The 12469-nt window shown below is 45.4% G+C and overlaps 1 protein-coding gene across 1 annotated transcript in view; it reads left to right on the top strand.

Moving 5' to 3' along the window:
- Positions 1-12469, top strand: part of TTC38 (tetratricopeptide repeat domain 38) — a 620299-nt gene that overhangs the window by 409833 nt on the left and 197997 nt on the right. The window contains exon 10 of the mRNA XM_078673810.1: positions 10716-10797. Coding sequence (XP_078529936.1) covers positions 10716-10797 — 82 coding nt within the window. The remainder of the gene's footprint in view (positions 1-10715; positions 10798-12469) is intronic.

Raw genomic sequence — 12469 nt, 5'->3', positions numbered from 1 at the left:
GCTGACTAAGTAGCACCCGGAAACAGCAGAGGCAGACCGCGTCGCAAAGGAATCTGCAGAAGGAGAAGCAGCAGCGGGGTCATGAGGTGAAGCGAAGAAAGAATGAAGAGAAGGGAGACTGCAAGACAGTGAGTAATGCCAAATTGCGGTGAGAGAGAGCCCACGGCTAACAGTGGGAGAGCGGAAACAGCGGTTGTGGTGATGCAATGAGAATGGAAAATTACTTTGAAGTTCGTAAAAGCCTTTGAAAGTGACTGTGATATTAAGACTCGGGAGAGTGTGAGTCTATTGGAGGAAGTTGTGTGAAGGCACGGAAGGAAGTGGGGAAGGAGATTTTCTCGTGTGTCAGGTCGGGCACAGGTGGCGTCTATCGTTTGTTGTGCAGCGTCGTGAGAAAAGGATAACAAAGGACTGAGGCGGCGCACAGGCGTTAGTTGAGCAGCGAGGCAAAGGGCCGGCAGGCAGAGCCGGACGGACACTCACCAGGTTTGGCGCTGCGCCATCGTCACCACACAGCTTTTGGGTTCCCCGGTGTCTGTTTTGTTCAGGAGGCCCGCCATTCTTGAGAGACAGCCGCGGGAGGCCAGCACGAACTGTAGCGGGCTCCCTCCGGCGGAACAGTGTTTCCCCGACGTAATTCCTCAAATCTTTGGCTCCAGTGTTAGAATCAGCAAACGAGCGCTGCAGGCTATAGGCGGTACTTATAGAGAGGTTGCAGAACTATCTCCACCTCTGCAGCTATCCAAGTGACTATCTCTCCACCGGCAGCACCGCCCTGACAGGAACCTTCTCCTCAACGACTTCTATACAGGAAGTTCCCGCCAACAAGGGGAGGGAGGCTGTATCCCGATTGGTTCCCCTAACTAATATCTGTGGCAATAGAAAGGGGACTATCAAACAGTCTAAGTGAACTGAGTGTAGCACACGCACTACCACAAAGCAATGGGAGCAGAGTCAGTAGGTGGAAATAACGACTCACGGTAGGCAGACAGGCATAGGTTACATCATAACATATTGATCAAAATGCCTAGGGGGTCTGGTCACTCTCCTGTTGGGCCTATTGCCTGGGTGAGGGGCTGCCGACAGCCTCTGATTTTAGTGGGACTGCTGTACCCTGACCAACTCGCCCTCCCTGTGGTGTTGGGTATCCTGGCACGGAGCAGTTCGAACGGGGTGACGCCCGTAGTCTGATGCGGCGTGAACCTGTATGCTTCTAACCGCCTCCACGCCTCTTCTTTCCAGCTTAGGCCACTGGCTTTGGCCAACTGGATGCTCCCCTTGAGGGTTTTGTTAAATCGCTCGACCATGCCATTGGTTTCGGGGTGGTATAAAGCGCAACGCTTGTGTCTGATGCCTCTTCCTTCAAGGAAGTCTTCCATTTCTTTCGAACATAGTTGTACTCCATTATCCGTGAGGATGTTGCTGGGCAGCCCTTCCCGGATGAACACCTCCTCTAGAAATCCGATGAGGGCACCTAGCCAACGACAAAGAGTGCCCCGCTCTCAGATTCACGTGTAACAAGTGTGGTAAGAAAGGTCATTTCAAGCAATACTGCAAGAGTGGGCAGGGAGTCAGTAGACAGAGTAGAGACAGGACGAATATAGTGTGCGATGAGATTGTGGTGCAAGTACAAGAGTTGCAGGTCCAAAGTCCCAGCGACTCTACGTGTGAGGAAATAGTGGTGCAGGTTGAGGGAGGTCAGGTCAGCAGCCCCAAGGACACCATAAAAGTAGGGGAGGTTGACTTGGAAGCGTTGTTCGACTCCTGTTCTAGAATTACCATTATCAATGCAAAGGAGTTCTCACGAGTGTCAAAGGGAATGATAACTTTGAGGAAAATGGATTTAAGGCCTGGGGGGTATGCTGGTCGCCCCATCTCCATGAAAGGGTATTTTCTAGGGAAAATTGAATACAGCAACAGAGCAACGGTCTCCAAAGTGTATGTGTCCACTGTAGGAGACAACCTCTTGGGTTGGCAGGCACAGAAAGAGCTAGGGGTCTATTTAAATCCAAACAGTAATCCCCAGATCTTGATACAAGAGATACAAGAACACAAGGCTGACGTTGTGACAGAGTTCAAAGAGGTGTTTAGAGAAGAACTAGGATGCCTAAAAAACTACTGTCAAAAGATAAGATTGAAGGAGAACGCCAGGCCAGTCGTGGCTAAAGTTAGGAAACTCCCCATTGCCATCCAGGAGGAGGTGAAGTCCGAACTGGAGAAACTGTGCAAGGCCGGAGTCATTGAACCGGTGGAAGCGACGGAATGGTTGGCACCCATCGTGGCAGCAAAGAAGAAAGATGGGTCGGTCCGGCTCTGCATCGACTTAAGGGCGTTGAACAAGGAGGTCGTGGTCGACCGATACCCCTTACCGAACATCACCCAAATGATGAGCATGCTAGAGGGTGCTAAGGTATTTTCCACTCTCGATCTCACCTCGGCCTATTTCCAAATAAAACTACACGACGAGTCTCAGGAACTCACAGCATTTGTGACACCAATGGGCACATACAAGTTTAGAAGAATGCCTTTCGGGCTAGTCTCGGCGGCCGCCGTGTTTCAGAGAAACATGGGCAACATCTTGAAGGGCATCCCAGGCGTCATGTGTTACCAGGATGATGTGCTCATATTCGCCAAGAACCATGAAGAGCACGATAAAAGACTGAGATGCGTGCTTGGGAGGTTTCAGTCACAAGGCCTTACTGTGAAAAAGGACAAGTGTGTGTTTGGCTGTGCAGAGTTAGACTTCCTGGGGCACAAGGTGACGACAGAAGGTATATGTCCCAAGGCCGAACTACAAAACACCATCGTGAATCTGACACCCCCCAAGGGCAAGGACGAGATCAAGTCATTCATGGGGATGTTGGAGTTCTACGGGAAGTTCATAAGAAACCTGGCGGGAAGGACTTACGCCATCAGGCTACTGTTGAAGAAGGAGAAGGAATTCAAATGGAGTCAGGAGTGCCAGAGGGAGTTCGAGGATGTGAGGAGGGCACTTGCAGAGGCCCCCAGTTTGAAGTCATATATACCCAACCGGGCAACAGGAGTCACTACCGATGCAAGCGCCAAAGGGCTAGGAGCTGTCCTCACCCAAGTAGGCGAAGAAGGAGAAGAGACCATAGCCTTTGCCTCAAGGTCACTCCAGAAGTCCGAGAACAACTACTCGGTGATCGAAAAAGAGGCTTTAGCAGTATCTTGGGCAGTAGGGAAGTTCAGAGACTTCCTGTGGGGGACTCAGTTCACCCTCCGAACTGACCACAAGCCGTTGGTGGAAGTATTCAGTAAGAAGGGTCTGGATGCCATCTCCAGCAGGATAAGGCGATGGGTGGTCAGCCTTCAAGAATACACTTTCGACGTCGAGTACGTCCCAGGAACGCAAAACCTTGCAGCGGACTGCCTATCCAGACTCGTCAGTGATGAAGAAACGAGAGAGAGGCAAGAGAAGACGGATGAAGAAGAGGAGGGCCTTCAGGTGGAGGATGTCTGCACCATCCAGAGGGCGTTGGGAGAAGAAACATGGAGAAAGGCGTTGGAAGAGGACAAGATACTGGAGGAGATTTGCATAAGAGTAAAAGGCGGATGGAAGCACGGAGACAAACGGGATGAAAACCTGCGGCCATACCTGGCCATTAAGGATGAATTGTCCATAGTAGACGGATGCCTATTCAGGGGAACGAGGCTTGTACCACCTGCAACAGTGAGAGACAACCTGGTCGAGATAGCCCACGAAGGGCATTTGGGCATCACCAAAACCAAACAAAAACTCAGAGAGAGCTATTGGTGGCCGAACATGGACCTGGTCACCGAAAGGAGAATCAGAGAGTGCATTCCGTGCAGCAACAGCGACAAGGTCCTGAGACAACAGACGCCCCCCCATGGTGTGTAGGCCGCCCCCGTCTGGACCATGGGATGAGTTGGCATTAGACATCGTGGGCCCTATGTCTGGAGAACTGCGGACGCCTTACATCTTGGTGCTCGTGGATTTGTATTCCCGGTGGCCGGAGATAAAGTTCGTCAATGAAGTCACGACCAAGACAGTCATCGGATTTCTAGAGGAGGTGTTCATCCGGGAAGGGCTGCCCAGCAACATCCTCACGGATAATGGAGTACAACTATGTTCGAAAGAAATGGAAGACTTCCTTGAAGGAAGAGGCATCAGACACAAGCGTTGCGCTTTATACCACCCCGAAACCAATGGCATGGTCGAGCGATTTAACAAAACCCTCAAGGAGAGCATCCAGTTGGCCAAAGCCAGTGGCCTAAGCTGGAAAGAAGAGGCGTGGAGGCGGTTAGAAGCATACAGGTTCACGCCGCATCAGACTACGGGCGTCACCCCGTTCGAACTGCTCCGTGCCAGGATACCCAACACCAAGCTAACCCCAGGGTGGATGGAGTGGCACAAGGGGTGGTCAGACCGAACCAAAGGAGCGGAAAGCTTGAAGAAGCAAGAGGAAGCCATGAAAAAGAGGAAAGAAGGATATGACCGGCACAAGGCCACACGGGAGGTCGAATTCAAAGTAGGGGATAGCATCAAAATCAGATCTCCCACAGGGAGGGCGAGTTGGTCAGGGTACAGCAGTCCCACTAAAATCACCAAACTATTCAAGAATGCAGTCAAGACACAGGAGGGGAAAATATGGAACCTAGGGAGAGTTGTAAAATACCACCCGCCAGAGAAAGACCCTGAGAGTGCAAGGGGGGGGGGAGGGTGACTCAAGGCAGGACCTTAGTTCCACCACCAAGAGGCTGTCGGCAGCCCCTCACCCAGGCAATAGGCCCAACAGGAGAGTGACCAGACCCCCTAGGCATTTTGATCAATATGTTATGATGTAACCTATGCCTGTCTGCCTACCGTGAGTCGTTATTTCCTCCGGGTCCTATGTTGTTATTCATCCCTTATCTGGTTTCCTTTTGGTCACCCTGTGCTTTTCGCTGTTCATGTTGTACTTAATACTTTCTTTCCGCAGGGAAGGGGGATGTGTGGTATCTCCCTCTTCATTTCCCCCCCCCGGCGTCTCAGCGTGTGATGGAGCTGCTCGCGGTGACATCACTTAGAATGTCACCGCGACCAGCGTTCCAAGGCGAGCGCCAGGGACACGGTGTAAAGAGGCTGTTGAAACGTTAGGCTGTGGCTGAGGTCGCAGTAGTTATGTCTTGAGAATAAAGACTCCTGTTTAAACCATTGTGACGTCTTTGTCATCTCTGACCGTCACTACAACTTTCCTTACTAATCTCTTTATTTCCACTTCTAACTATAACCCCTTCTCCAGTCAATCAAGCAGTAAGTGCCTAGCTGAGCTGTACAGAGGTTGGCTCTTTGTCAGTCTGCATTTCCAAACTAATGTGAGTGCCTGCACCCACATATCCAGAGCCAGATTGCCAGGATGTGCCTTTTTCTTACGAAACCCAGTCACATCATTCCTCTCCTGAAGTCTCTTGATTGGATTTTTATCCATCTATGGTTCCATTTCATATACATCCTTCTCATATCTAATCCAATATGAAACAGAACCTCTAATACCTAAAAAATCTGGCCTCACATTATATCCATTTCCGACACTTGAGATCAATATATCTATCCCAAGTTTGCTTGGAGAAAATGATACAGAAGAATGGTCCAACATATGATCATCTGAGACCAACTACCTTACCCGTCGACCATAGGCTAAGGAAAAAGTAGAAGTTGATTAATTGGAGAAAGCATTAAAATTATTCATTACAAAACAGGCCAACTCCCTCTCCAATACAGATCCTGGGACAAGGGCAGTACAGACAGCACTCGTGTATGTGAGTTATTTGAATTATAGGTAGCATTAACACATCTGTCCTTTCCTGGAATATTCTGCTTCCTTTTAATAAGATGGTTTTTCAGGAAGCTCTTTCAGCTTGCATGATGCATGTCGACGGTGTCAGAATGGATGTCCTGTAATTTTTTTAAACTTAACGGCGAAAAGACTGAAGTCGTGAATTTTGGTGCAAGTGCTCCGAGCTGGAATAGTAGCTGCTGGCCAGAATGTTTAGGAACCTGCCCGACCCTGGGGAAGAAGGCCAAGAACCTTTGAGTTCTGATAGATACCGAAATCAATCTCAATGCCCAGGCCAATAGTACAGTAGCAACCTACATCTAGATTATAAGGGTGCTTTACAAAATCTTTCCGCTAATTCAGCAGTCGGCCCGTAAGCAGGTTGCTCTTGCCCTAGTAATGCCCAGATTGGACTACTGAAGCTCACTATACCTGGACTCTAATAAGAACACGCAGTAGAGACTCCAGGTGGTACTTGAAAGCCAGGAATAAGTCCCTTCCTACTTGTTTCATGACCTTGTCAAGATGTTATTTATGCTCTTCACGTTTACTTCACAAATAGGGTCCTACTTCAGTCACAGTGGGAATGTGCTGTATTGAGAATCATTTGGCTCTGGGACAAGATGCAGCAGCTTTTTGCACATGTGGTGGACTAATGCAGAGTAATCAGCATAATGTAGTCCTTACTGGTACTTGCAGGTTACTGCATCACTTTGTGAGTCAGTATCGTCAGTCGGTCGTTACTGGATTGAACTTCTCAACTCCAGTTTGTAATAGGAGAATGATTATCATGAATACTTTGAACTATAAAGTAACATTTCAGATGAGCAGTTGTTTAACAGTGGAATCTAGTGTCTTTCTGGTGTTGTGCATTGTTAAGGAACATATTTTCCAAATTGTTTCTCATTGAAACATTTGAACTCTAGTAAGAGTTGGAGATCAGTACGGTTGATCAAGGATTACACCACATTCAGGAAGAAACACAAAACACACCTATTCCCTAAAGATTGATGTCACTAATCAGTACCAGCCCCACCCACCACTGTCTGCTACCTCAGTGCCGTGACATCCCGAAGGGATGAATGCTGTGCTATATAAATACATAAATAGATTGGGTGTGGTCTGAGAGACTTAAACCTTTTTATCTGGGATTGCTGCTCACCATCAGTTTCAAGTGGAGTTCTTTTTTCTGAGTAGGTCTTTTGAAATGTTATCTGTTTCACAAAAAGACTGTGAACATTTGAGTAAGAAAATAGGGATGTGTTTACACAGTTACGTACAAATAAATGCAGATGAGGAACTTATCATTGATCAAAGAGCTGAAGGATCCTTGAAATACAGAACACAATATGTACAGGCAGTGCTCAGCTTGCTCTTTGGTGCTGTTTGTAACCCGAATTGCCATGGAGGCTGAGGGGAAGCATGCCCTACAGGAGAGGCCCCACACACAAATCCACCCATAGCTCCACTGTGTCTCTCGCTGCCAATACTCCACGTGCCAGGAAACCTACAAACAGCAGCCTGGATGCCTTGCAGCTCATACCAGCGGGACCATAAGGGCGTAGAGAATCTGATGTCATGTGTGAGATGGACCCCGATGTTGAGATGGAACCAAGTGTCACCTATCACACAGGCAAGCTATTTCAACTTTTCTGGATCTAGTCTGGTGCCAGGAGGAGAGTCAAGAGGTGTGGAATCTACACGTTGGTAGAGTATCCACCAGAAAGATTGTTCCGAATGGAAGTAATTTTTCCCCACTCAAATCTATAAAAATTCTACTCATATAATGGAGATTGTTATTTTTTTTTACACAGGCTAGAAAACAACAAAAAAAGACCAGAAATGGCTAGATCAGCAACCCTATATGTTAAATTAATAGGGTGAGTATATGTCCCTATAATACTTCAGCTAAAGCACTATTCCCTCTGATGTCTTCATAAAAATGGTGGAAAAACTCATGCTTCTGCACACCTCTATACCTGAAGCAGGGCATTAATTCAATTTTTTATAGGGATAGTAAGCAAACTATGTTGGATGGAGACCAGTACTAAAATATTTCACTTAAACTACAGTAATGGAGATTAATGACCTTCAACTTTATGGGTGAGTGGCATGTGCCAATCCGTGCCTGCATCGCTGTCAGTTACTTGGGCACTGCAACTTATAAAACCATAGTGGTTGTGAAGCATACCAACAACTTCACTTCCACAGAAGGGTGGATGGCGCTCCAGTCTGAAAATAAAAATGTTTGACACTAAACATGTTACCTTACCAAACCGTATACCTCTAAATAGAACGAAGGGTGGGCAGTGTGTAATCTCAGGAGTAAAATTGTCACTGCTAAAAAACCTGTTTCCTACAAAGGATGGAAAAGCTCTCATGCCCTCAATATAAAAGGATGGATAAATGTTGCTTACACATCTATTGTTCATTTCAATGATGGAGAAATTGAACACCGCCTACACACCGAGGAGCCATATTCAAATTAAAAATGGAGAGTTCCGGACATAGCTTACTCTGTCTACAAATCGGGTTCCAGTAGAAGCAAAAGTGACCAAATCTGGACATGCTCGCCACACTGTAAATCCCATATAAGGAAAATACCTTGTTCTCTAGAATGAATAATGAACATTTCTATTCACTAGACACGACATACTTTGGATCTTTTTTAATAGTTCTGGGCTCCAGGGTTCCCTTACCCAGCGAATGCCATCCTACACTTGGGCTCGACTCAGTGAAGGGGTTGCTCTTAATTCTGGTACTCAGAGGCCCTCATGATCTCCAGAATGTGTGGCACTTGTGCACCAATGTATTAGGTTTACTGAACTTCCAACCTCTGAGGCAATTAGGCTCCTCAAGCCGCAGCTGGTCCCACTAAAGGAGCCGCACCAGAGTTTAGTCAAGACAAGTCCACCCAACAGGCCAGTGAACTCCACTCTCTTACAGTGTTGGCTTTTTTTTAATGGGGAGAAAATTACCTGTTTAATAGGGGTTCGAAGGTGACCTTCCAGGATGGAATGACTCATCCAGTAAAAATAATGGGGAATCGACTCCTGTGAACTCCCTGAGAAGTCAAACTGTGAGATCTCTGGGATTCAAGAATCTGTATGGGTGACTCATTGTGGCAATATTTTTGATTCAGTAGGTCTACCTGACAGGATCTCTGGCTCTTTATCATGTGTATCCATACCCACTCCTATCTTGGTTACTTTATCCAGAAAGAAAGAACTCAGTTTCTGAAACAGCTGCACAGAGATTGTCGTTCCAGCATAGCAATCGGTAGGTGTTATACAAGCACTAAACAATTTAAACAAGTCACATGACTGGCTGATTGTTTATGGAGTTTTTATTCTATTCGAACATTTGAGCAAAGAGCTGTGCGGGTATGGAGCGTTGGTGTTTACAACATCTGATGTCAGCCTCTGATTAGCCTGTTTCGTATCTTTCAAATTCAGGTTAAATCAAGAAACCTGATGGGACTATATATGTGTTTTAACTGAGGTATTGGATTTAACTCCATAGTTATTCATAGCCTTTGAAAAGAGCTCTAATATTGCTGCGCATGATCATTTACGATTGCTTATATTTTGTTTCTAAGGCTTGGACTAGGCCCTTTGCAGCTGGTTAAAAATTAACTGTGATCTTTGAAGGATCAGAATCTTCAGTGCTGTTTGACGTTGAGCCAGCAGAGGATCACAGGGTTGAAATTCAATGAAAGAATGTTCTGACCAGATGTTTAGATTACACCAAGTATCAAAATGGCACTTTTATGACTAAAAATATAATCTAGCATGTGCCCGTTGTCATGGCTGGGTCCCTCCACTAGCTGCGAGAAGCCTATCTAGGAGAGGGAGGTAGAAAGGTTTGTAGGAAAGGCATCAACTCCTAATATTGCCACATCTCTAAAGCCCCCCAAAACTAATATAGAAGAATGATGTATTGCGATAATTTGATTTTTAAAGTAGCTGGGGTTTCCTCCATGGTGGTGATAGCATTGAATTTTGATGTTTATACAACTAAACACCTCCGTGATTTGTAAGTCAGAATGGTGGGCGAGTGATGCAGACATGGAATGACTATTGTTACCATCAACCACTACTCCATCGCCTTCCCTTGTGGTCTGACATAATGCAGGACCATACCCGGGGGCGGGGAGGACCAGGTTAGAGAGGACAGCATTGCTATCTGAGCTAAACCGGGATTCTCCCAGGCAGCAGACGGCTGGACAGAGTGAATGCAAGGTCAGGTCATTCACTTCCTGTTGATGCTTGCCTGCGGATCTGGTGCTGGATATAAAGCATTTCACATGGCAGTGTACTTGGAGGATTGTAAATGGAATTAGAAGCTTTGTGTTAGATGCAAGAATGTTAAGCACGCTTCCTGGTGTATCAAATTTGTAGAGATGAGGTAATCATCATGTTGGTCAATGATGTGTTGAACTCAATCCCCACCCGTAACAAAATTCGTAATATAAATGTGAAAAAGTAGCAGGCGCGGGCAGCAGCATGCAAGAAACAGAAGCTAACAGTGCTATATCCTTAGATGTGTAAGGACAAGGAAGCCTACCCCTGGTGCCAGCTGATGTCAACCGTGCATAGGTGCATTTGAAGGATCATGAGTTACTGCCTGCTTTGTGTTCAGAAATGGTTTCTGCCATTACCTGAATCGGTTACCAGGATGTTCCCTTGGTGGCTGAGGATATCAGGAGAGCGTCCCTCAGATGTACATCAAGGCATTTTGCACCTCTCTGCCTGTAAGACTGCTTGTACATGTTGATTCGTGTAATTTTACTGTGGGCAGATAAATGGCCTTAAATTTAAAAGTACACCCCGTGATCTTGTTGACGTTCGCACATTTTTGCCTCCAATTCGCTAAGTAACCTATGTCTTGCATTATTTGTTGTTTGCATTTCAGCTGGCCCCTCATTGTTTTTCAAGTGGAGCTATGCTCGATGTGGTGGATACATGCTCTTTGCTTTACAGACTTCAAATGGAAGGTAAAAACATTGTATTATTGTTTTATTTATCTTGGTTATGTTGATGGTGAATTGACTCATGATTTTATAAATATGAGCATTTAGGACCTCATGAACTATCCCATTCGCAAACCAAGGATATGTCATTTGTACACTGACTTGCTTGCGAATGGGAATGCAGTTTACAATGTAACCTATAAATACTATCTGCCTGAAGAATATTATTAGACATATCACAGTTTGGCACATCACAATTTGCGATTACCGTATGTTTGGCTGTGAATTCGGAGTGAAGAACTACAAGGGGCATCACTTTTTTTCTCAGATGGAATTTTTTTTAAAGAGCTGCTTGTGTCTATTAAAGAACCAGGTGCTGCTTTAAAAAAATGTTTTCCATTGGGGAAGAATTTATTGGTCCTTTGCATCACTGCTTGCTCCCCTTGAGACTGGCGAATTATTTCAGAGGGGAAGCGTGTCCCACGGAATCAGTTATCTCCCAAACTTGGGGGTCCGTAACTGATCAATGGTTTGCGACTAGACTCATAAAAGGGCTTATTTACATGTAAAAAGGTATTTTGCGGTTGCAAAGCCTGTGATTTGGTCAATCACAGAATTTACGACAGCATCATTCCTCTGTGCATAAGGCCCTATTTACTTATTTAGCCTTATGTTTATTTTAGAGCCCGACCTAATCAGAAGGTATAGTAGAAATGTAGTATTAACTAAGACAATACTGTAATATTTTACCAGCTTTAACACAGAGAACCAGAAACAGCAGTATTGCATCAAACTGCTATGTCAAGTATTTTAACTGACACAAGTTAGTATTTATTGCCAGTTAGAAGTTAAAAACCTAATGTGATATCTGAGGTACTTCAGTAATAATACCTCTGTTTCTGGGTGCAATAGGAAAAGGCCTGGTTTGCATTTACTAGTACCTTTAAGGATTTCAAGAATCGTATGGTATTTGCTTGTCATCGAGCAAACTCGACCTTCTATTGCTAGAGTTTGAGAACAGGTATTGATGGGGATGAACGGCCTCAAGCATATTACTTAGGATTTTGCAGACATTTTTAGTTCTGGTGACAGCCAATGGAAATAAATTAGGAGAGGATATATGTGAAAAATATTTTTCACTACGTTTACCACTGAGCCATTGAGCGGAGAACATCCAGTTTGTTTCCTATTGAACAGCGAAACAAACCTCATAACCTGTCCTTAACATCCCAGATACCATTTTGGATGTGTTTTATGCGCTTTGTTGTGCTTTGACAAGTACAATACCAAAGGGATTATCTACAGAAACCTTTATTTTCGGTTGGCCTGTTCTTTGCTTGGTCCGTGCGTCAAGCTGACATCTTGCAGTGAATCACCAAGAAATAAATACTATTTCCCAGACCTTTTTGTAATTGATTGAAAGAATGTATCTTTGAAGTAGTGGCATTGCAGCTGATTACTTGATATCCATGTGCCTTTCCTCTTGTTCATTACTACTCTAGCTATTGCTATAAGCAGTAGTTAGATAGATGCCTTCACACATTTTGACCTTCTTCAAGTGACAACATCAGGAAGTGTGGTGGATAACCGATATTCAACTTGGTGTTTTAGATTCCTGTGAATTTAAACCTGAACATATTAAATGTAGTTCCACTCAGACATGCAAAGTTTGTGTTGTAAGGTAAATTCCAAAGAT

This window comes from Lissotriton helveticus, chromosome 1_1 (assembly GCF_964261635.1).
Source record: "Lissotriton helveticus chromosome 1_1, aLisHel1.1, whole genome shotgun sequence".
In the NCBI taxonomy this organism is placed as follows: Eukaryota; Metazoa; Chordata; class Amphibia; order Caudata; family Salamandridae; genus Lissotriton; species Lissotriton helveticus.
Note: the sequence above shows the minus strand (reverse complement) of the source record. Positions and strands in the feature narration are given on the sequence as shown.